At 43.9% G+C, this 24,719-nt stretch overlaps 1 protein-coding gene across 9 annotated transcripts in view; it reads right to left on the bottom strand.

The window, feature by feature from the left end:
- FAT1 (FAT atypical cadherin 1) overlaps positions 1-21,985 on the bottom strand; it is a 150,138-nt gene extending 128,153 nt beyond the window's left edge. For 5 of the 9 annotated variants that reach the window (XR_016281301.1, XM_089525329.1, XM_089525330.1 and 2 more), the window contains exon 1: positions 5,551-8,843. Coding sequence is in view for 8 of the 9 variants with exons in the window: in XM_089525329.1 (XP_089381455.1) it covers positions 5,551-8,824 (3,274 nt within the window). In the remaining variant the exon portion in view is untranslated. Of the gene's footprint in view, positions 1-5,550; positions 8,844-9,238; positions 9,414-21,861 lie in introns of those variants that run through there. The other 4 variants (XM_089525328.1, XM_089525331.1, XM_089525332.1 and 1 more) reach the window with 1 other exon arrangement.
- Positions 21,986-24,719: the final 2,734 nt, after the last annotated feature.

Raw genomic sequence — 24,719 nt, 5'->3', positions numbered from 1 at the left:
CAATTCACACACACACCCCTAATGAAAACTTAACAGTCCAAACCATAATCTCCAAGCCTGTACTCTCTCATGGAAGCCTGATTTGCTTTGAGAGGACAAAATATGTGGGGAATGTATTTTCTTAGTTGTAACATATCACAATGGTTTAGGTACAGTTGGCCCTCCTTATCCACAGATTTTTTTATCCATGGATTCAAGCATACACTGCTTGAAAATATTCAAAAAAAGTATAAATTTCAAGTATAAAACCTTGGTTTTTCCATTTTATATAAGGAATACCATTTTGCTATGCCATTGTATTTAATGGGACATGAGCATACATGCATTTTGATATTCACAGGGGTTCCTGGAACCAAACGCCAGAGGATAAGAAAAGCCCACTGTATTTCATGACTACCGTGAACAGCCAAAAAGACAAACAAATGGGTCCTTGAACAGATCGAGCATGAACTCTCCCTGGAAGCCAAGATGATTAAACTAAGGCTGACATAGTTTGGCCACATCATGAGAAGGCATACTCCTTAGAAAGGACAATAATGCTAGGAAAGTTAAAAGGTAGTAGAAAGAGACAAAGACCACATGCCAGATGGCTAGACTCCATTAAGGAGGTCACAGTCCTGAATCTACAACACCTAAGCAGAGCAGTGGAGGATAGGGGGTCTTGGAAATGTCTCATCCACAGGGTCACCAGGAGTTGAAGCTGAATCAATAAACAACAAACTTTATGATACAAATACAGTTGGCCCTTTGTATCTTTGGGGTTCCCTTCCAGCCCCCCCCCCCCATAGATGCCAATAACCATGGGACCTCAAGTCTCACTGGTTTTCATGGCAGTGCACTATGCATGTGGCCACAGCTGTACAGCCATGTGCACATGTCACCACTGGGGTGAATGTGGCAGGGCCATCGTCGATGCTCAAATCTGTAGATGGCAAGTTTGGGCAGGCCAACTGTACTATCACCAAATCTGCATTTATCTTATGACCTAATACAAAATACCAGGAACTGACAAATAGGTACCACTCGTCAGTAATAAACTCCTCCAGAACACAGCCACATAGCCCAAAAACCCACAAAAAACTATGGATGCTGGCCATGAAAACCTTCAACTTCACATTGGACATTTCTATGTGGAGAAACTTTTCCAAGACACCAGGAGACTAGAACAACTCTGAACCAGGAGAGTTCACCTACTCTGCTCACTAACCTTCCTGCAACACTGCAGAGACACGGATACCACACAATACTTTCTCACAACAAAAAGGACCTTAAAATCCCCACAGGCCAGCTGTATCTTCAAGCGATTGGAACACGCACTGTTACGGGAGAGAATACACACCACCTACAAAAACTGGCTAACACAGGCAAGGAGCTGCTAACAATCCACCTCAGCATCAGTCAAAAGACGAACACCCAAGACTGGGACAAAACTGACAGCTACAGAAAAAATGGAAAAAGATATGGTGGACCACACTGAAAGATAGAAACAAACGTTCAACAAATGCCACAAGCACCAGCTGAAACCCTCACTGGAGTCAGGTGAACAAACCATCATCATTCTGACAGAACAGAAACTTTTAAAAAAAGGAAACATCTATCCTGGCCAAAGGAGGCAACTTTGTGGTTACTACCACCAGAATCCCAGTTGAAGATATCACTGCCCATGTGGAATCTGCCCTCTATCATCTCCCAGAGGAGGAAACGGAAGAGATAAGAGGCAGAATGGCAAGGATTTTACACAAGGCAAAACCCACCACCCAGCAATATAACCAAAACTGAAAGAAAAGCCATCAAGGATCTCAGTTCAGACCCAGAAATCATCCTTCTCCTAGCAGACAAAGGCAATGCCACGGTAATCATGGAAACAGAATGATACAAACAAAAAATCAAGGAACTCCTGGATCCTGCAATATACAAAAACTGAAAGAAGACCCGACCAGCAAAATCACCAGGAAAATGAACACCTTGATCAAGAAGTCCTCAATTCAGCCAACCACTCACCACAGTTTATGCAAATCTGAGGCTCCCCCATCAAGACTATATGGACTTCTCAAGATCCACAAGGATTCCACTCCACTGAAACCCATCAGCAACCTCCAGCAAACCTGGAGACATACCAATCAGCTTTGATGTGGTCTCCTTGTTCATCAAAGTCCCTATAATGGACACTCTGGCACTCATTCAACAAATTTCTCCAGAAGACATCACAGCCCTATTTGAAGATTGTCTCACCACAAGCTACTTCCAGTGGGACAATGGATTCTATGAGCAGAGAGATGTGGTAGCCATGGGAAGCCCTCTGAGCCCCATGATAGCAAACCTTTACATGGAACACTTTGAAAAGCAAGCCCTGGAAACAGCAACAAAAATGCCCACAACATGGTTCTGATATGTGGATTACACTTTCACCATTTGGAGCAATGGAGAAGAAGATTTGGCCATGTTTCTGAACCATCTGAATAACATCCACCCGAACATCCAATTCACGATGGAAAAAGGAACGGAAGGAACATTGACATTCTTGGATGTCCTAGTCATCCGCAAACCAAACCAACATCTGGGCCACACAGTATAAGAAAAACCTACACACGCGGAGAGATACCTACACAAGAACTCCAACCATTATGCAGGGCAAAAAAGAAGCACAATAAAAACACTGGTAGACCGGGCAAAAAATTTCTGTGAACCCCACTTCCTGGAAGATGAACTGAAGCACCTAGACTGGGCTCTACAGGCTAATGGTTGCTCCAGCTCAAACATCAGAAGGGCTGCCAGATTCAGAAAAAACTACTGGAGTGAAGACAAACAACCACCCAAAAAGAAGGTAGTTTTACCATACATCAAAGGAGTCACAGACAAAATAGGAAAACTGGTAAGGAAACACAACCTCAAAATGATCTACAAACCAACCAAATGCTGTGCTCAGTGAAGGAGGAGCGATCCTCTCATGGCCACAGGAATTCACCAGCATGCAGCTGCGGACAGGCCTACAAGGGACCATCAGGTGCAGTGTTCAAACATAAATCAAGGAACATGAGAGACAATGCATACTTGGTCACCCAGAAAAATCAGCAGTAGCAGAACACATTATAAATCATCTGGGGCATACAATGATATTTGAAAACACTGAAATTCAGGACCATGCCAACAACTATCAGGTCAGAATGAACAGGGAAACCACTGAAATCCACAAATATTTAGACAACTTCAACAGGAAAGAAGAAACCCTAAAAGTAATCAAATGCTGGCTACCAGTCCTGAAAAACACCAAAATCAAGGGCCAGCAAGTGCAAATGAAAACCACCCAAGGGGTTTCCCAGCAGACAACGGATCACTAATTAAATAGACACCCTGAGGCCTTACCGTTCAACAACAGACCAACACAGAGATTTAACACACAGTTAAATCACTTCCTCTTAACCAACGGTCACACAGTATATATACCCTACTCACTTCCATGCCAGCATTCTCTGAAGATGCCAGCCACAGATGCTGGCGAAACGTCAGGAAAAAACTCTTCCAGAACACAGCCACATAGCCTGAAAAATCCATAAAAATCTATAGGTATCACCCAGTTATCCATCTGAGAATATGTGTATTTCTATTTTACTGCTTGATCTTTGTAACTATCAGTATCAATAGTTTTTACTGTAAGCGTATATGGGTATTATCATCTATCTAAAAGAGAGCAGTTATCTGCTCAGAAACTACCATCAGCCCTTGCTTCATATTTACATTACTTAGCTTTGGGGCTGTGGAGGATTAATACAGATAAAATTATTGTACAGTATGTGTGAATGAGAACTCCACCTCAGACTGACATCACAGCATTCAGTTAGCCTAAAGTTAACTAATATATTGCATATCATGTTTCTAAAATACTTTTTTAGAAAACAGTCTTGTATTGAAGACATATAATATATCCTCGGAGAGTCAACAAAGCTTGTTTTTTTTAAATAATAATAATAATAGTAATAATAATAATAATAAAGTACTTTTTGTGGTTATAACAACCAATTAAAAAGGTGCAGGGGGCGGTGCTCATCTCCGTTACTAAGCCAAAGAACCAGCATTGTCCAAAGACTGCTCTGATAGTCATGTGGCCAGCACGAATGCACTGAAAGCTGCTTACTTTCCCACCAAAGTGGTACCTATTTATATACTTGCATTTGCATGCTTTTGAACTGCTACACTGGCAGAAGCTGAGACTAGTGACGGGAACTCTGCAGCACTCGGGCCTCGAACTGCCAACATTTCGATCTTATAATCATCAGAATTGGTGTCTTAACCACTAAGCCACCGCATCCTGTGACCAATTAGCAACCAATTAGCATACATTTTATTTAGAAAATCATTTGAATCTGAAAATACCAATTTAAATCAATGATTTAAAATCTTGGTTTTTCAGGATGACTTAAATAATGTATGTTATGTTTTGACTTAAATCCATCTGCCCTGGTAAAACTCTTATAGAAATACAAGTTGAGTATCCCTTATCTGAAATTCTGAAATATGAAATACTCCAAAATCCAAAACTTGTTGAGCTACATACTTATACTGTATTTGCAAGGTTAGAGATGCAAATATCTGTGAAACGACAGGAGGTGTGGATTCGCACCAAGCACTACACTTGGATTCCCACCACTTCTCAGATCCTCATTCTCTCTCCAGCCTCATTATGTCTCATTATGTTTATGCAAATACAGATATTTCTAAATACAAAATATGGAACACTTCTGGTCCCACGAATTTTGGATAAGGGATACTCACTCAACCTATATAAGAATATGCTGAAGCATGTAAGGCATGTTTGCAGATAGGCCAAGCATACTTTCTCGTGACTTGTAGACACAATGTATTATTAGGTATGTGAACTGGGAAGGTACAAGCTTGGTTTTAGTAGCAGGTGGAAGAGATTTTAAGGATGTCTTAGGACATCTTTGCTTTTATAACAATGTATCTTATTTCCAATAATAATTGGCCTACGACAGTGGTACTCAAACAGTGGGGTGGGACCACCCAGGGGGACACACAAGATTCTCAAGGGGGAGGCACAAGACCAGGAAACCCTGATTTCGCTTCCTCTTACACATAACTTTTCTTATGTGTAAAATTTACATATGTTGGGTTAAATATTGAATTTACTTAAATAAAGTTGTTCTAATTTGAAAATTTTTATTTCCTTATAAAATGTTAAAATATGAATATACCTGAATGAGCAAATGAAAATATGCACATTAAATAAACAAATATTTTTATTCATATACTACATTGACAGGAGGCTGTGATATCTCCATGTAGATGTAAAGGTGGAACCCAAGGGTAAAAAGTTTGAGACTAAAAGCTTGGGACTTGCATAAATAGTGACAAATACATTCAAATTCATTTCAACAGGTTTATTCTAAAAGGATGGACATTAGAGTTGGCTCTCCGCCCCTGAAAAGAATAGAATTTCATCATCTAGCTCTTGTATCTACCAATTTCAGGCACTTTGAAACTAAGAAATAACATAAAACATTATACATTACAAACAGAATAATCTGTTCTTACCTTTCTCTTCGTCTATTTTGAACACTCCAACACCAGATCCATCTCTTATCGAGTATCTAATTTCACCATCTCGTCCTGTATCTTCATCATAAGCAGACACAGTCATCACTGAAGTACCAATGGGAACATCTTCATTTATAAAACCCTTATCCACAAAGTTAGGAAAGTGTGGAGGGTGCAAATTTTCATTGACATCAACTACTTCAATCTCAACATAACAAGTAGAAGACAATGAAACTGGCTTTCCCTTGTCTTTTGCCCGTACTGTTAGATTATACACTTGCTTCCTCTCAAAATCCAGTCCTTGTACAATACGGATTGCTCCACTGAGTTTATCTACATCAAAGTTTCCATCCCCACCATCCAAAAGACTGTACCGCACTTGACTTGACTGGCCTACATCAGGATCATAAGCTTCCAACCATGTGATAATTGTTCCTTCTGGAAGATCTTCTCGAATTTTCACACGATAATTTGATGGAATAAATTTAGGAGGATTATCATTGACATCTTCCAAAGATACTTTCAGCAGAACAGTTGAAGACATCTGTGATTCTTCTTTTGCTTGATCTCTAGCTTGTATTTTCAGAAAATATAGAGGTTGATCTTCACGATCCAAGGGTCCTATAACTTTTACAATACCCGTTACACTGTCAATAGAAAACTTATCAGTGTCTGTAAGAATCGAGTACCGTACTTCCCCATTAGTCCCTACATCTTTATCTATGGCTTCTATTTGGATTATTTCTGTATTCAGATCCTTGTTTTCACTCACATCAACAAAATAGCTATCCTGTAAAAATTCTGGATAATTGTCATTGGCATCTAGAACTCTGATATCTAAAAGATGCCAGTCAGACTTCTGTGGTATTCCAAGATCGTAAACTGTAATATTCAATGTATATTTATCTTTGACTTCTCGGTCAAGGGGAGATAAGATTTTTAGCATTCCTGTTTCCATACCAATGACAAAGCTGCTATCATTATTTCCTCCAGAGATAGCATAGACCAACTTTCCATTGAAACCAGTGTCAAGATCAGTGGCATTAATAAGTAGGATGTTGGAACCTACAAATAGGTCTTCTTTTACTTCAATGCTACTGGGAAGACTAGTTGCAAACTGAGGTGCATGCAGATTTACAGAATGAGTGTCAAAAAATGCATCCTCAGCTTCACCCCGCCCATGTAGTTTATTTGCCTGCAGGAGCTTTTCTGCCAGCATTTTGGCTACACCAGTCTCTTCACACTGCAACTTTACTGGTTTGCGGCTGGCAACTACAGTAATGTTAATATATAAGGGTGCTGCGAAGTTTTCTCCATCTGTAGCAGTTATTCTCAAGCTATGAAAAGATGTTTTGGCACCTATGCCATCTACCAATGAGTGTTTCAGGGAAAGAACTCCAGAATTTGGATTTAGAGTAAATAAATCTAATTCATTTCCAGATACAACTTGGTATTGCACCAACTGAAGCTCATCAGCATCAATAGCAGACACCGTTGTTATTTGTTCTCCAACACCAAGTTCCCTGGGAATTGTTCCCTCACAATTGATTTTCTCAAATAGTGGAGTGTTATCATTCAAATTATTTAGAACTATAGTAACAGGGGCTTCAACTTCTCGCCGATACGGTGTGCCCCAGTCAGATGCACGAACTCTCAGTTTATAGACTCTTGGCATCAATTCATAGTCCATGCTTTCAGAGGTACTGATAACACCAGTGAAATGGTTTATCACAAACGGAACAGGGTTTACATTTGCAATACTATACGTCACATAGCCATTTTCACCTTCATCCAGATCTTTTGCATTCACACGCATGACACTTGTACCTACAGGAACATTTTCATCAAAGGAAGCTCTATAAGACATCTGGGTAAATTCAGGGGAGTGAGTATTCACATCTATGACTTTAATCACTACTCTTGTAGATGCTTTTCTGTCACTTGTCATAATGTTAAATTCAAAATGGGATGCATATTGTGCTTTTATGGGATCTAGAGTAGCGATAAGGCCAGTGTGAGGGTTCAAGTTGAATCTGACTTTGCTTGGTGCATTTTTAAACATATATTTCAAGTGGGAATATGTAGGTGAAAATTTTACCATAACCACAGGAGTGTTTGGTGGGGCAAATTCACTTATTTCAGCTCTGTAAACCTCCCTTTCAAAATGGACTGGCCCAAACCTAAACTGGGGAGATGCTACATGAATTACTTTTACAGAAGAAAATTTTGGAGGACTCCCTTTGTCTTTAGCTTGCAGAGTAAGATTATAACCAAAGGGTTGGCTCTCCCAATCAATACTACCAACAGCTTTGATTTTATATTCTTTTCCTCCCGGGAAAGTCCTCACAGCTCTGAACTGCTGTAGCGGATCTCCTGCCACAATGCTTAGAGATGCTATCTCTCCATTTGAACCATGATCCCTGTCCTCAACAATTACAACTGCATATGCTGGGTCCTTGTCCAGCTCTGATGGAGATAAAGCAAGGGCTGTAATCACGGGAGCATACTCATTAGCTTGCTCTATATGAACAGTTAATCTTGCCATGCTACTGATACCACTGCTACCGTACAATTTCATGCCACGATCCACAGCAAGGATTTCCATCTCATAGATTTTTGTTTCTGAATAGTCCAGTCTGCCAGTTAAAACTACCACACCACTTGTTGGATGTATAGCAAACATATCTGTCCTCTCTTTAAAACTGTAATAAAACTCCCCATTGGTTCCAATATCAGCATCTGTTGCGCTTACTCTTGCAATGCTGGTCCTTATTGCTGTATTCTCAGGCAAAGAAACACTGTAAGAAGTTGGAGAAAACAATGGCCTTAGATCATTTGTATCCAATACTTGAACTCTTACTTTTGTGCGAGCTTCTGCATTTGTGTTCTTCTCTATTGCTTTAACAGTTAATATATAGTGGTCTTTTACTTCTCTATTAAGTATAGCTGTGTTCCCTCCTTTGGTCCGTATTCGTAAAAAGCAAAAGTCTCCCCAAAGATGCTCTTCGGCTTTGAACAAGTTCTCATTGTCCCCAGAAATTATTTTGTATTTTATATCCCACAGAGAGTTTGTGATATAAATGCCCATTTTTACTGGATGTCCGACATAGGTCTTGACTGCAGAGTTTTCATATACAGTAGCATTGTAATGAAGTTGAGTGAACTGCATTGGCAATGTGTGGTCCGGTCTTGGATTTCCTTCACCATTTCCAAAATGGTGCACAAGCAGGAGGAGAAGCAGCACCAGCAGCATGGTGAAATGGCTCTCCATGGGGACAGTTTCCAAAAACCTAAAAAATGAAAACAGTAATATTAATCAAGGGGTTTGGGGCAGAGAAAAAAATCTTAAAAATAAGAACACTGCATCTTAAATTATTTATAGTCATCTAATTCTAAACAGCATCTCAACTGTAAAATGTGATAAAACCACTGAAGGACTATTTCAACATAAGTTGCACAGACAAGTGAAAACCCTCATCAGCTTCTCTAAACAGTTGAAGCTGCTATCCTTACCAGAAGGTAACTGGTTTTGACTGTCCAAAAACTCACTAAACATTTGTGACTACAGGAAGATGGGAAGCTGCCTCATACTGAGCCAAAAGACTGATTTAATTCATTCAGTATTATGAACCCTGACTGGTAACAGCTCTCTAATGTTTCAGGCAATATTCTTTTCTAGGCCTACCTTAAGATCCCAGGTATTCTCTCTTGTGGTCTCCCATCCAAGGACTAATCAAGTCCAACCCTGCTCAGCTTCCGAAATCAGATGAGACTGGATGTAGTTAAGGTGGCATGATGGTTGTCAAGACTCTGCCCATCTCTAAGCATGAGGGATTTGTCCATGCATCTCTGCTTCACTTCTGAGGAGAAAAGAATAAGAAAAGCACAGTCAAGGATAATGTCCTGCTATAAGCTTGTATCCCAAAAAGAAAAGGAAGGAGCTTTCATGTAAACAAAGGTTCATGCCTGGAATTGGAGAAGAGAACAGAAAATTCCCTTGAGATTCAGTCCACATAACTGTGGAGATAATCCCCTTTCCTCTCTCCAGCTCCAAGACTAAGAGGAAGACCAGGACCTGTCTCCTCATTTCCCTTCTGAAAAACAATGACAAAACAAGAACGTGCTTAGCACCAGTTAGCAAGGCTGGATCATGATTTAGTAAGTGGACATGGAACAAAACCATTAAGGAGTGAAACAGACGCCCCTTGCATCGGCTTGGGGGCGGTATCAGAGAGCGGCATTTAGACACCACACACTCTGACAGTGGCCCCAAGCTGGTATCATGACACCCGCCCAACCACACAGCGGCATGGCGTTTGTACACCACCACACAAGCATTACAAAGCTGTGGCAGCAGTGGAAAAGCTAGCTTTTTGCTGGCTCAAAAATAAGCAGCATTTTGGCTACCTCTTTTTAGCCCAGCAAAAAGCCAAATCGGAGGTGCAACGTGCGGTTGCCACAGCCCCAATCAGCTTTCTCCAGGTTGGCTTGAAGCTGTCCCTTCAGGACCATCTGTTTCAGCCCTAAGTAAAGGCTAAAAAGTGAGATGGGCCAACAAAATCACATTACAGATATGTTTTTCCTGATACTTTTCAGTTTTGCAAAGGCAGACAATGGTGGCTACACCTCCAGGTAGCACAAAGTACTGTCGAATTGCCAGAGCAAATTACACACTTCTTCCCAGTGATGGCACTGGGGAAGAGGTATAGATCCTTGCACTAGACTTGCACTTGTGTAATTCATTTTCATTGGTGATACCCAGTACACAGAAAGCCATACAAATATTTTACTTGTTGCAACAGACTAAAACAGGCTGAAAGGACAACTCCCTAATTAAACAATAGCACTGTGGGATCATGGCTGAAAGACAATGTACCAAGTTTAACTAAACATGAACAAGACACCAATGTATACAACTACGCACACACTGCAATGAAGTTTTTGAGAATTACTTAGAAATGTATCTATTCAGAGTGAAACATTTCCACACAGCTCCAGCTCGGGGGGTGGGGGGCACTTTCCATTTTTCCAGCAGCTGTAAATTACTGTACATGGGGGGGGGGGGGGGGGAGAGAAGAGTGTCTGGAAAATTCCTACTTAGAACAGTTCTGACAAAGGGTATGACTTTTCTAACAGATGGCATTACAAGAAGAAATGCCTTCCAATTTTTAAAAATAAATGAGAGCTTTGTTTTTTATTTCAGCAACCAATGTACTATGCTCTTACTCCCTAAACTAGCCTCAAACACAGCATTGTCCTCTAATGACAGATGCAATCCCTGTTCAGTTCAATATATGCTGGCAGGTGTTTTAAATATTTACTGTACGGGTTCCTACTAAATGTTCATCAGTTTTCTGAGCACAGGTGACAAACCATGAACAATATTCCACCAGATACCTTTAAACAACACAGCAATTTATATTACAGGGCCCAAACTCATACAAGACAAATCAAGGGCTGGCTCATACCTAAAGCAAATGAAACAACATTGCAACATCTCAACCATGGCAAGATGATATTTCCATTCAGGAATAACATCAATGGATAACAAAGCCAGCTACCTGTAAGTGGACTAGATTGAGCCCTATGTTCTAATTTTGCATCTCAAACGCCTAAGGATCAATTAAGTGTGTGTGCTCAATAGCTTGGTTATCTGGGAAGTAGATAACTCCAATTATGCAACACCCAAAATGGATAATAAAGTAATAAGCTATGGACATTTACAGTATCATTTGGCAGTTAGGATCTACCACTTTCCAATTGAAATCTTCAACAACAAAAAAATGCACTTGTGTAAAGATATAAAGAGTAGTATAGAGGTTTGAACATTGGACTATGACTCTGGAGACCAGGATTCAAATCTCTGCTTGGCCACAGAAACCCACTGGGTAAAACTGGCCAAGTCACACTCTTTCAGTCTCAGAGGGAGGCAAAGACCAAACACGCTGTGAACCAATACTGTCAAGAAAACCTCATGATAGGTTTGATTTAGGGTCACTTGAAGGCACACAACAGCAACAAAGGGGAAATAGTGAAAAGCTGACATCTGGCACTCTCTCTTCCTTTGCCACAGAACAGCAGATGATACCCTTGGTTCTTCTGAATGAAATCAGAGCAAAAGCTTCCAAAAGACAGCCTACCTGGAAGCCCAAAATAGTCTCCAGATATTTGTGTGTAAAAATGCACTTTTTGCACTGTAAGATGTTCACACAATGTCTACCTGTTTATCTACTTGATACAAACCTAAGCAAGTGAACGTTAGTCACTACCCTAGATAATCTAAGCACATTAGCTCTCATAAAACCCAAGTCTTTCTCCCAAGGCAATTTGAGTGTGATAAAGGATCATGGAACAGAAAGACTAAATAGAGACTGATAACCAAGAGACAGGGGAACAAAACCACTTCGCAGATGGTTTTCTCAACTCTCAGTTCTCCACAGGTCTCTCACTGCCATCCTCAAGATAAAGACACCTTTTGCTGGTCTTCTGGGCCACTGTAATTTGAGAAAACAGAACCCCCATCTCCTGCAGCAGAAGTGGGAATCCTGTGGTTGTTTTCACTGGGGGGCCTACGTGAACACCCCTCAAAGCTTCACCCAGCTAAAAAAAAGTCAAAAATTAGAACTATAATTCCCAGAAGCTATGATGCCCTTTCAAAAAAAAAAAAAAAAAGGCACAGCCCCACTAACCCTGTTATACCCCACATCTCCTTCCCTCACAAAAGTGTTTTACAAAAGCAAAATGAGTCTTCTAGCTGCTCCCATTTGCCCCCCCCCCCCATGGACTTCAGACCTTCCCCACCTACACACTATGGGAATTACAGTACTTCCAGCAACCAGTACCTTACATGGATCTCTACAAGGAGGCACCAATTTCTCAACAAGGGCTGCATCTACTCTGTAGAAATAATGCAGTTTTATACTACTACCATGGTTACATCCCACAGAATCCTGGGATTTGTAGTTTTGAGAGGCACCATGAGGTTAAAGACCTTATAAAACTACAAATACTAAGATTCCGCAGGAAGCAGATCCCAACAGCTAGGTATTTATACTACTTGATATATTTTAAATGCCAACAACTGAAAGCAATGGTAGTCCACAATTTAGAACTGTGTGGAAGAAAAGACAGGTTCTCCAGTATTGCATCCCCCACACCTCCTGGTCAGGATGATTCCTGACAACTTTAAATTTGGTGTAAAGTAAAACTAGTATTGCCATACACATTCAAACCAAAGATCATGGCTTAAAACAAATCCAGGTTAGTTAAACCAAGTGTGAGCAGATATTAAATAGTCTTTCTCAGTACATCTGAATGTTGTGAAGGAGATTAGTGTTTCCAATTCCCTCTGATTTCACAGTGGAAACCAAATGCCTTTACTCAAAAATGTCTTCAAGGTCGGTAAACTCAGTTCAGCTCTGATATTAAAAACAAATTCCAGACTCAAAATTCTTTAATTGTGAGTCAATGTCTTGTCCACCAGACTGTTTGATGAATTCAGGGATTTTGGCTGAAAACAATCCTACAAGGCTGAAGTCTGTCCACCCCCTTGAGTTAAACAACCCAGCAAAACAACGTAGAACTTGAAGTTGGCTTGTTTTGAAACTGACTAGTCTTTGCTTTGAACTACAGTCTCTGCTTCAACTATACACAGTTAATTTACTCACTGAATTACCAGCATATAAATAGGCATAAATAACAAGCCTTATTATATTCCTTAGTAAATGACTTTTTTCCCCATAATAAATATGTTTACAACCCAAATTAAACCAGGAAAAGTCATTCTAATATATAGCAGTTTAGTTTTTCCTATCAACAAACAAGATCAAACATAGTTCCTAACAAGCCAGAAGTTCTGCAGTACATTTCAAACCATTAAAGAGGTTTAAAAAAACAAAAACAAACAAAAAAACACAAAGTGAACCTGAAGAAGCCTTGAAGCACTGGTATTTTTATAATTTATATGTTTGAATGGTACAATAGCTAATGTCATGTGCTAGAACTCTTCCTGGGTTCCTAGGCTAGTATCCTCTTGTGTACTTAAGCTGAACCCCCTGTGCTCCCACCAGAATCAGCAACTCCCTCTTCCTTGCAGCCCTCTATGTCCCTTAAGAGCTTACTGTTAGGCTGCATCCACACTGGAGAAATAACCCAGTTTGGCACCACTTTTCAGCATCCTGGCTCAAGGCTATGGAATTCTGGGAGTTGGAGTGTGTTGCTCCTCTCCACACCCACAACAATCTCCAGCTCCCAGAATTCCATAGCCTTGAGCCAGGATGCTGAAAAGCAGTGCCAAACCAGGTTATTCCTTCAGTGTGGATTCAGCCTCGGAAACCCTCTGAAGGAAGCTGTTCGGAATGCACAAAAGGCAGCAGGAGCAATGACAAGGGGAGGGAACACCAATTCTAATGGAAGCAGGAGGATCAAATTTAGTACCAAAATTAGATGCTGGCTTTAGTCTAACTAAAAGGCTAATGTAGGAATTGGCAGGTGTGATCTTCCAAATGGTTTTGGACTGCAAGCCTAATAATTCCTTACAATTTATTACGCAAGCTATGACCAACGTAGGTTTCAGTGTTGCACTAGGATTCCAGGAGACCAGATTCAGTCATAGAAACCCACTGGGTGACCTCAGGCAAGCCAAACCATCTCAGAGGAAACATGCGGGGGTAGCTGTGTTGGCCATTTAACAAATACAAACAAAAATCCATCAGTGATACCTCTCTTGGCCAACCGAAATGCACAATGTACTTTTTGCAAGCTTTTGAAGCTCCATGAGCTTCTTCATCAGGCAAAATGTTACAAACCAAACAGAAGAGGGGGAAACAAATGAAACAATTGCAGATGTTAGTCAGATAGATGGTATTGACAAACCTCCACTCAGAAAATCTTGCCATGAAAACAATAAGGCAAGCTTGCTTTAAGTCTGAGCTGACTTGAAGAGCACATAACAACAACTGTGACCAATGATACCTGCAGGATAAAAACATCTGGAAGCCCATAGCTGCCCAGTCCTAGGAGAAAAGCAGTTAAGTCTGCTTTACCAGATTCATGAATCAAATTGTTAGAAAAACCAGCTAGCAATGTGAATTCACATGAATATGCATTTCTAAACACACACACATTGCAAAACAGTGCATACTATATACACAGAATACACCTATTTTAAAGTAATCTTTCTCACCCACTACCAAAAAGGGTCAGAACAGACGCATACATATGTTTTTCCACAAAATGTCAAAGGCTGTTAAGGCTATTACACAAAAGACAAGAAAGAAAACAGCATCCATGAGCACTAGTGCCCCACTTTATCGCGTGAAGCCTACTCCTAAGTAAATGCGTATGTGATTACAGTCTAGCAGAGTTAACTTTTGAATTTTTCCTCCCTGCACACTCTACTCTGAACACTCTCCTCTCCTTATCCTTCAAAGAGAGGTTTAGGGTCACACTGTTGCTGACACTGCCAACAAGGAGAAGAAAGGAAGGGAAAGGAAACAGAGAGATCAAGGACACAATCTAGCAAGACTTAAAACACTTTGAAGTCCCACTGACATTCCAAAGGAATTTGGCTGGTCACTATCAGCCTCACCCAGCTGGGATTTTTTATTTCTTAATGGAGGAAAATAGCCCTTACTCCAAGCCTATATCCCTACACAGACCACTCTACTCAATAAAAATTACTTCTGCATAGGACTACCCTGTTTTAAACGTACTTGGTGATGTCAATGGGGATTCAATATGTTTAACTTTGAGTGGGTGCAAAGTGTCAATTCTGGGGTGTGTTTCTTCCCCTCTCATGAGAAAAAAAAGAACTCTCAGCTTATGGATATTTAGTTTATACTCTGTCATTATATTCTTAATGCATGTAGAGAACTGAGGCACACCTTCCCCTTAGGATACAAAATTAATCACCCTCTGCTCTTCCTCAAGAAAATTTGAGCAGAGCTTTAGGAAGGGGGAAAATACTCACAATCCAGTCCAGAGTTAACCGCTCTCTCCTTTTCAACTCCTACTAATAAGGAAGAAGATAATTACTCTTCACTTCCTTCCATTTTTCATCACTTCAGCCAGGTAACAACAAATGGATTTCAAGAAAGATTTTTTTTTTGGGGGGGGGCACAGATATACCTGGCTCAGAGATAATAAAGGCAGCCAGATTAAAAGAACAACTGAGGAACAGAACTGCCACATGAATGTCTTGGAACAGCTGGAACTGGGGCCTTTTGTGCTTCAAAAGCAGGAATTGGTATCTCAGGGAGCTGTACTATGGTCCAAAACACACTGCAGAAATAATCCACTTTTGAGACTGCTTTAAGTGCCCTGGCTCAGTGCTAGGGAATTCTGGGAACTGTAGTTTTGTGAGACATTTAGCCTTCTCTGTCAGAGAGCTCTGGTGCCACAATACACTACAATTCCCAGGAATCCTTAACACTGAGCAAGGACAAAATTGGTTTATTTCTGTAGTGTGTTTTGGACCCAAGTTTCATCCTGAAGGTAGAGATGAGTACATTTTCTTCTCACTGTGAGAAAATCTTTGAAAACTTCAGCCTATCTGCAATTCAGGATTTATTCTTCACATAATACACATGCAGAAAACAACATTTTCTGTCTAGGACACAGCATTTGTGTGTGTGGGCCAAAACACACTGCAGAAATAATCCACTTTTGAGACCACTTTAACAGCCCTGGCTCAGTGCTAAGGGAATCTTGGGAGCTGTCGTTTGTGGCACCAGCGCTCTCTGACAGACAAGGCTAAATGTCTCACAAAACTACAGTTCCCAGAATTCTCTAGTACTGAGCCAGGACAATTAATGCGGTCTCAAAGTGGATTATTTCTGCAGTGTGTTTGGGACCTATTATTTCTGGAGCCTAGTATATTTCTAGGTCCATTTAAGGACTATGCACTTAGAGCCCCTGAACCATTTGCACAGGGGTTTCTTCAGCCAGGAACAGTCAGGGCAGCCCCTGGCAGGCCCCCATCCAAGTCCTTGACCAGGCCTCCCCCTGCTTAGTTTCCAAGATCACAAGGGTAGGGCTAGAGAAAGCCATCTGGCCAGTCTTTTCCCACAACCTTCAGCCCCCTCCTTTCTTCCCCTTTCCCAGCATGGCTGGCCTCCTTGCTTTGCATTGTGGAGCTCGTGGCAGGAGGACAATGGCTCCAAGGCAGCCCTCCTGTTGCAGGAGCCCCCTTGGGCCACATTGCCCAGGCGCCTAGCTTTTCTTTTTTTAAATCTACACACACACACATATATATAAACACATGCATTAAAAAGGGAAATGTAAGTATATATAATAGGCACCAGAAAGGCAAAGGAGGGGGGAGGGAGAGCCGAGAGACTCTAACTCACCTCCAAAGTCCAGAGTTGCTGAGGGACAGGGCCCTAACCCAACTCCTTGCAAAGCTGCCTTCGCCCAGCTCCCTTTCAGGCTCAGAAATCAAAGGATCAGCGCCCTTCCCTTCGCCCTTCCCCCAAAAGTAACTTTGCTTGTAGTCTGGCAAACGGAGGAGGAGACGCAGCTGGCCGGTCTTGAGCCCGACCCAAATTAGGAGGCTTCTGCAACTCTCCAAACTTTTTGTCCCCCAAAGGCAAGGCAAAGGAGCCCCTCTCCCTCTCTTCCAGCGCCTTACCTTCAGCCCTTGCCCAGAGAGGGAGGCTTCCCAAAGGCAGGGAGAGGAAGGGACTGCAATGCAAAAGCACAGCCAGCCAGCCGACTCTCCCTCGCCGCCTCTGCTTCTGTCTCTCCAGCCCCAGATTCCTCCGCCGAAAGAAGGAAAGAAGGGGGGACTCACTGACTCGCCCTCCCTCCCTCCCTCCTTCTTCTTTCCAACCCCAAAACCGCCTCCGGAACTAATTTCTCTGGCATGGAAGCCTCCACCGCACTTTCCAGCGGCTCTGCGGCTCGCCACCAGCTGGCTCCGGCGTCAGGAAAGGAGCCCTTCGGTGTCCCGGCTCAGGGCTGTGGAATTCTGGGAAGGGGACTTGGCTGTGGCATCACCAAACTCTTGTGGCTGAGCTTCCTAGCCCCACCTTTTTTAAAAAAGAAAAAGGCTATGGCCCACCAAACACTCTGCAGAAACCATCCAGGGAAGGGGTTCTTTTATTCTGGCCCCAATAACAGAGAAGGCTAAATGACTCACACAGATGCACTTTCCCAGAATCCCCTAGCACTGAGCCAGGGCAGTCCACACATCTAACCCGGGATATAAAGTCCAAAAACACGCTGCAGGAATAACCCAGTTTGAGACTGCTTTAACTGCCCAGGCTCAATGCTAGGGAATTCTGGGAGCTGTCATTTTGTGAGACTTTTAGGTCCAAAACACACTGCAGAACTAATCCAGTTTGAGACTGCTTTCACTGCCCTGGCTCAGTACTAGAGAATCTTGGAAATTCTAGTTTATTGTGGCACCAGAGCTTTCTGACAGAGAAGGTGAAATGTTTCATAAAATTACAGTTCCTAGGCTTCCCTAGCACTGAGCCAGGTCAGCTAAAGCACTCTCACACTGGATTAGTTCTGCAGTGTGTTTTGGACCTTAGTCTCCTCTGTCAGGACGATGACTGAAACTGGAAGTATAATCCAGTGTCATCCTGAACGCAATCATGCGTATTCACATTATTGCGCAAAAGGTTATCACATGCGATCACTGGCAGTCCGAACGCAATCACACATCAATCCACAGTTAAGTAAATTCAGTGAACTAGTGAAGTCACAAGTTTCGCACTCAGTGCACTGTTGTTTGGTGTGATGTGCATGTCTCCTTTGGTCCTGCCCCCCCCCCCTGATCTGGAAGGGGGGGTTCCCATGAAGCCACACTGCAATTCCGCTTCAATTTTGCTTCCACTTGCCCTTCAGCATTGCTGGGGGGGGGGGGGGGGATGCTGCATGTTCTTTCAACCATTCTTCCCATCCCCCCTCCAACCTCTTTTGTAAATGGTGGGCTTCCTTGGTTCCTCTCTCTCACTCGTCTAAATATGCTATGCTCCAGTCTTCTGGAGTCTCACTGAGCATGCGCAAGGGTGCCAATTCACATTTAAGAACCCACTGATGCGATGGCTTACTTTGTACTGGGTTGCATTTGGGGAGGCCACTACAGCGAATTTAAGGTGTGATAAGTAATCACGTAATTGCATGGATTTTCGAACTGACCTCACTATCTTCTCTTTTGAAATTGAGAGCCTTCTGTTCCATTTGATAAACTCCTCAGAGAGCTGTGGTGCCAAAATAAACTACAGTTCCCAGGATTCCTTAGCATTGAGTCAGGGCAGTTAAAGCAGTCTCAAACTGGACTGTTTCTGCAGGATGTTTTGGACCACAGTCCCCCTGCAAGAGTCGATTCAGAGGTAGCGTGGCAGTTTGAGTGTTGGACTATGACTCTGGAGACCAGAGTTCAAATCCCTCCTCAGCCATGGAAACGCCACTGTGTGACCTTTGGCAAGTCACACTCTCTCAGCCTCAGAGGATGGCCATGGCAAAAAAAAAAAAAACCCTGTGAAGAAACTTGCCAAGAAAACCCTGTGTTAGATTGGCCTTAGGTTCTCCATAAGGAGTAGGAAACAACTCAAAGGCTACACTGGATCCTCGACACTGAGGTAATCCCCCTTCTTCCAATAGGTCTCCTCTCCTGGGGCCTCAAGCTTGGCTCCTTGGAGTCCAGCCACACCTCCTTCCTTTGGGGGCCTGAAACGTTGAGGTTTAATCCATGAGGGTCTGCGATGTCACAAATCTGAACAAGAGAGGTTTTTTTTTTCTTTAAAAGGAAAAAAGGAAAAGAGGAGAAATGCTCCAGCCCTCAAAGGTTTTGCAGTTTCCACCCAGCCAGCCCTCTCCTGTCTTTGAAGTGACCTCCCTCCCCCAAAACAAACTCCAACTCCCAGAATTCCATAGCTTTGAGCCAGACGGAGAGTTAAAGAGGTGTCAAACTGGGTTATTTCTGCAGTGTGGATGCAGCCTCATCAGTTCCCATCTCCTGTTCCACCTCCCCTTCCAGAAGATCCTAATCCTCACCGGAAAAGAAAAAGGGCTGAACTTTCTGAAACAGTTTCAAGGCTTAGCTACTTACTAGTAACAGTGCAATGGCTGCTGCCTTATGCTGAGACACCCGACTCCAGACAGGTCTTTTTGCTAACAGTAAGGCTCGCTCTTGGGTTTTCATTTTCCAGGCGACGGCAGAAATAATCCAGTTTGATCTCACTTTAACTGCCATGGCTGGAACTCAGGGCATGAAACAGCTGAAACTGAGCAGGAGGCTTTTTGTGCTGCAAAATCAGGAACGAATGACCATGTCTTGAATTCCAGAGCCATGGCAGCTAAAGCGGGATGGAACCGGATTATTTCTGCCATCCGGATGCAGCCTTTCACTGTTTCTGCATCTTTTTAAAAAGCGACTCAATGGAGACCAATCTTCTATGCAATAACACCTGCGTGGGTTGGAAGGGTTTAGTCAATACCAACCTGGAGCCCACCTGCATCAAGCACTACTACCAGAGCCTTACGGAGGAGAAAGTGTGTAGCTCATATTCCCAAAGCGCAATGTCAACTACTACTCTCCGCAAAGATCTAGTTAGCAGCACTGCGATCCTGTGCATTCTTCCTCAGGAATCAACCCAAAGGGACCCGACCCACTTCCAGCCCAAGATTATGGTTGCAATCCTATACACTTACATTGCACTGAATGGGATAGACTTATAAGCAAGCAGGCATCCAGGCATATATATATATATATATATATATATATATATGGCTAAAAAGTATATACAGTGGGTCCTTGTTATCTGCTGGGATTTGGTCCCAGGATGACTCCTGTGGATACCATAACCCATGGATGGTCAAGTCCCATTCAACCCAATGCCATAACAAAATGGTGTCTCTCATATATATAATGGAAAAATCAAGGTTTGCTATTTGGAATTTGTGCATTTTCTCAATATTTTCAAGCAGCGGATGCTTGAATCCATGGATTAAAAAATCCGTGGATAAGGAGGGCTGACTGTAATATGCATGTGTGCTCAAAAGTATACACACACACACACACACACACACACACGTTTGCATGCTTGCTAAAAAGGATTTATACACACACACATACATGTGTATGCATGCTTGCTCAAAAGTTGATACACACACACACTCCTGTGTATGCATGCTTGCTCATATAGATACAGATATATATTTTTATGCATATACACATAAGTGTATGCATGCTTCCTCAAAAGTATATATGTATATATATATATATATGCATATACACACACGTATACATATGCTTGCTCAAAAGTATTTATATATGCAGACATATGTGCATGCATTCTTGGTCAGTGTATCCCCTTCAGTTCAATGCGACTTCCATCTCTCTCTCTCTCTCTCTCTCTCTATATATATATATATATATATGTATAACAGACAGATCTACTCTGGAGTAAAGTGCCTCGTTTCGTTGGTCCCTAGCCCTATTAGACCGCTGCTATTCCACATCCATGGCCAAGTGCCTCGCCATCGCTCGACAGAAACCTCCGGATCGAGACCGGTTGCGTCCCAAGTCGCTTCTGGAGACAAGGTCCCGATCCCGATCCTGGAAACCTTTACTCGCAAGTAAAACCCAGAGGATGGCATTAGAGACCCAGGGTCCGAATCCTGACTCTGCCAGCGACACCCACTTTAGGCAAGTCACATTCTCTCAGCCTCAGAGGGGGGAAAATCGCTTTGAACAAATCTTGCCTTGGCTCAAAGCTATGGAATTCTGGGAGTTGGAGTTTGTTGTGGGCCCGGAGCGGAGCGGAGCTCCGCTCTGGGCCCCACAACAAACTCCAACTCCCAGAATTCCATAGCCTTGAGCCAGACAAAGAGTTAAAGCGCTGCCAAACCGGGTTATTTCTCCGGTGTGGATGCAGCCTAAAAAACTACCCCAGCAGCAGCAGCAACAGACGAGGAGGGCTAAACCACTAAGCCCTCCTTTCTTTAGATGAGGACTCCTGGCCTTTCTTTACTTTTCCTCCAACCCACCCACCCCCCAAAACCCCACCGCAACTGGGAAAGGCGGGTCAGCCTTGCCTCGTGTGAACGCGGGATCTCCCGGGGCCGCATCGGAGGGCAACTCCCGCTGCCTCAACTCTGGAGGGGGGTCTGGTGTGAAAGCGGGGGTCCTCTTCCAGACCCGCATCCATCCTTGAGTCTCGTGGGAACGCGGCCCCCTCCCGACCCCACCCGATGGGGACCTCGGCGTTCACACGAGACACCCTGGAAAACTGATGCAGGGGGAGTTGAAACAACGAGGGCAGTGTCGGCTTCCCCCCAGGCTTTATTTCTCCTTACCTTCTGAAGCAAACTGGGAAAGCTCCCCAGAAACTGGAAGCCCCTGAACCTCGATGGGGAAAGTCCTCGTGGTCCCTGGCGTCCCCGAGGCTGAACTTGACCGCCGGCTCCTCCTCGCCTGCCTGCCTGCCTGCCTTCCTCTCTTCTCGGTGGCAAAGCCAAGGCAAGGGAGCCCCGGTGCTGCCTCCCTCTCCGTCGACTAGGGGGCGCTGCGCCCCCAAACATCCTCCTGGCCCCTTCTGCCGCCGCCGCCGCCGCCGCTCCCCCTTTCCCTCTGAGGCCCCATTCCTAAAGCAAGTGGCCTTCCCCTGTTCCAAGAAGAGGAGAAAGGGAAAAGCGGCAAAGCCTCGGGGACCAAACACGCATCTTGCTGTCCGTGTGGATAAGGAGGGTCTGACCCGAGTTGGTCCTCTGGGTGACAAAAAGGGGGGGCAAGACAAAAAAGAGAAAGGAATGAAGATCAAGGCTTCAGCTCGCAAAGCTTCGGAAGGGCGATGCCAGCCGGAGTGCCAGCCATGCCTCCGGCTGGGTACCCACTAAGCCTCCCCTTCGCTTCCCTTGTTGCCTTTGGGATGCCAACTTTGAGTCCCCAAAGGCCTTTCCCATTCAATGGGACGCTGCAGAGCGCGAAGAGGTGCCTCAAAACTTGAGGTTGCAAGTTAGCCCAGACATGCCCGGGCAAAGAGTGGGTGCAGGGGAAAGGGGCCAAAGAGGAGGGATGGGTGGAGGCTTCTCCTCAGCGCTGCTTTCCCCTCCTCCTCCCCTCCCTTCTTCTCCTGGACTGGAAAGGAGTGGGCTCCTGTCCCCCCGAAACGCAGCAGCTTGGCTTCTGAGGAGACTACCTTTGGAGGGAAAGACCCCGCCAAACACCGCCCCTCACTCTCTAAAAACGCCCCTCTCAATGGCGGAGGGGCTGAGGGGAGGTGAAACTACACACAGACATAACAAACACACAATTCATGGCTCCTGGAAGGGGCTTTGCCCGGGCAAAACCCGACTCCTCGCCTCAAAGGGAGCAGCCCTCTGGGCACACAGGTGGCCTCCTTGGCACACTTTCCCCCCCTAACTTTCCTTCATGACAGAGAGCCCTAGTGGCCTCCATTTTGGCTGAAAGAGGGGACCTTGTTGGGGCTCCTTTGAGCCGTAGGCTCAAGTCTAGGAGAGCTCAGGCTCCCAGCTTCTTTCTTTCAGTCAGGCTCAAAGGGCTCACAAGGTCTGATTTCTCCCCCCACAGACTAACATGTCTAGGGTTTCCAATAACATCCAAACAACAACACCTCGGTTGAGCCAACCAAGATGCACAATTACAAGCTTACAAAGTCACACTGGCTTCTTCATCATTAGAGAGAAATTGAAGGTGTTAGTCATCGGCCTGTGCTTTCTGTTTTCTGGCCTGAAGACTTTTTTCACATGTGCTTCCATCCGGAAAATGGTTAGAGGTGCTGGCATCCCGGAAAAGGAAGCCAATGCTCCACTAATGCTTATCACACGTAGAGCACAACGAGGGGTGAAAAGGACATTACTTAGGCAAGGAAGTGAGTTGAAGGCCAATTTGGGTTTGAAACAGATGAGGACAAAACCCATTGCTGGCTTGGAAATAACATTTTTTGCGCATGCTCCAAACTGTCATTTCCACAAGCGCACACAAAGACATGCTCCAAACAGGGAAGGGAAACCAGAGAGGAAAATCCTCTTTGTCCCAGAAGCTGTTTCAGAGGAAGGCAGAGGTTTCCCTTTGCAAACTCCCCCTTCCCCCTCCCAGACTAACACTTCTACGGTTTCCAATAACATCCAAACAATGGCACAGTACATGCCGCCCCTTTGGGGTGGCCTGCACCTGCCCCTTTTAGCTCTGGGTTGGGGACAGGGCAGCCTCACTGGCAGCCCTGTGGGCCCAATCCGGAGTTTTTCCAGACCATGGAGAAGCGGCAAAATGCCACTTCTCCATGGCACAGAAAAAGGGTGTCCTTGGGGCTTCATGCCCCTGGACACCTTGGGAGCCACAGCACCTTCTCGCACCACAGCCAGGCTGCTGTAAGCAGCCTGGGGCGCGCAGAGACATCATGCATGCACTGCGCCATTTGGACACAGCTCGTGCATGATGTAACCATGGCGGCCCATGTGCAGATGCTTCATCCCCGGGCAACCCTAATACATGGCCAGGCCAGCACAAAGCGCCAGTCTGGATCACGCCAATGACACCTTTATTGGGCCAACCAAAATGCACAATTACAAGCTTTCGAAGTCACACTGGCTTCTTCATCAGGATAGAGTAATTGTTAGTCCTAGGCCTGCATTTCCTCTTTCTGGGCTTAGTTCAGATGGTAGGGAGGGCTATCTGCAGGTTGGTACCTGCCCCCTTTTTGGCCATGTGGTCACTGGGAGATTTTCAAAGTCAAGAAACTTTAACATCCATTTGCAATTCAAAGAAGATGTTTCCTTGGAATCCAGCATATCTCCTTCCTTTGTGAAGCCACAGGCTCCTACATCAATAAATCTTCATGTTTTGCATCAGGAAAACTTCTAGGGCTTGGCATTCTATGTTTAGAAACATTCAGACAGGCAAACCCCCTTCCTCAATGTTGGAGCCCTGGCATGCAATATTGTACAGTGTGCCCACGCCATATGCAGGCACACTATACATGGCTTCCAGCATAAGCGGAAGCCGCATGGTGAGAAAAACAATGGTGTGCATGTCACTGTGCTGCCATGTGCACACGCCCATTGTTTCCAATGGGACATGAGCATACGTGGATTTCCCCTTATGTGGGGGGATCCAGAATGGATCCCTCACATAAGGGGAGGGCCCACTGTATTTATTTTAGACCCTCAAAGGCCCATTATATCTGCTGCCAGTA

This window comes from Sceloporus occidentalis, unplaced genomic scaffold (genome assembly GCF_023333645.1).
Source record: "Sceloporus occidentalis isolate IW3139 unplaced genomic scaffold, rSceOcc1.0.p SCAF_5, whole genome shotgun sequence".
NCBI lineage: Eukaryota > Metazoa > Chordata > Lepidosauria > Squamata > Phrynosomatidae > Sceloporus > Sceloporus occidentalis.
The sequence above is the reverse complement of the archived record's forward strand: the minus strand, read 5'-3'. Positions and strand labels throughout refer to the sequence as shown.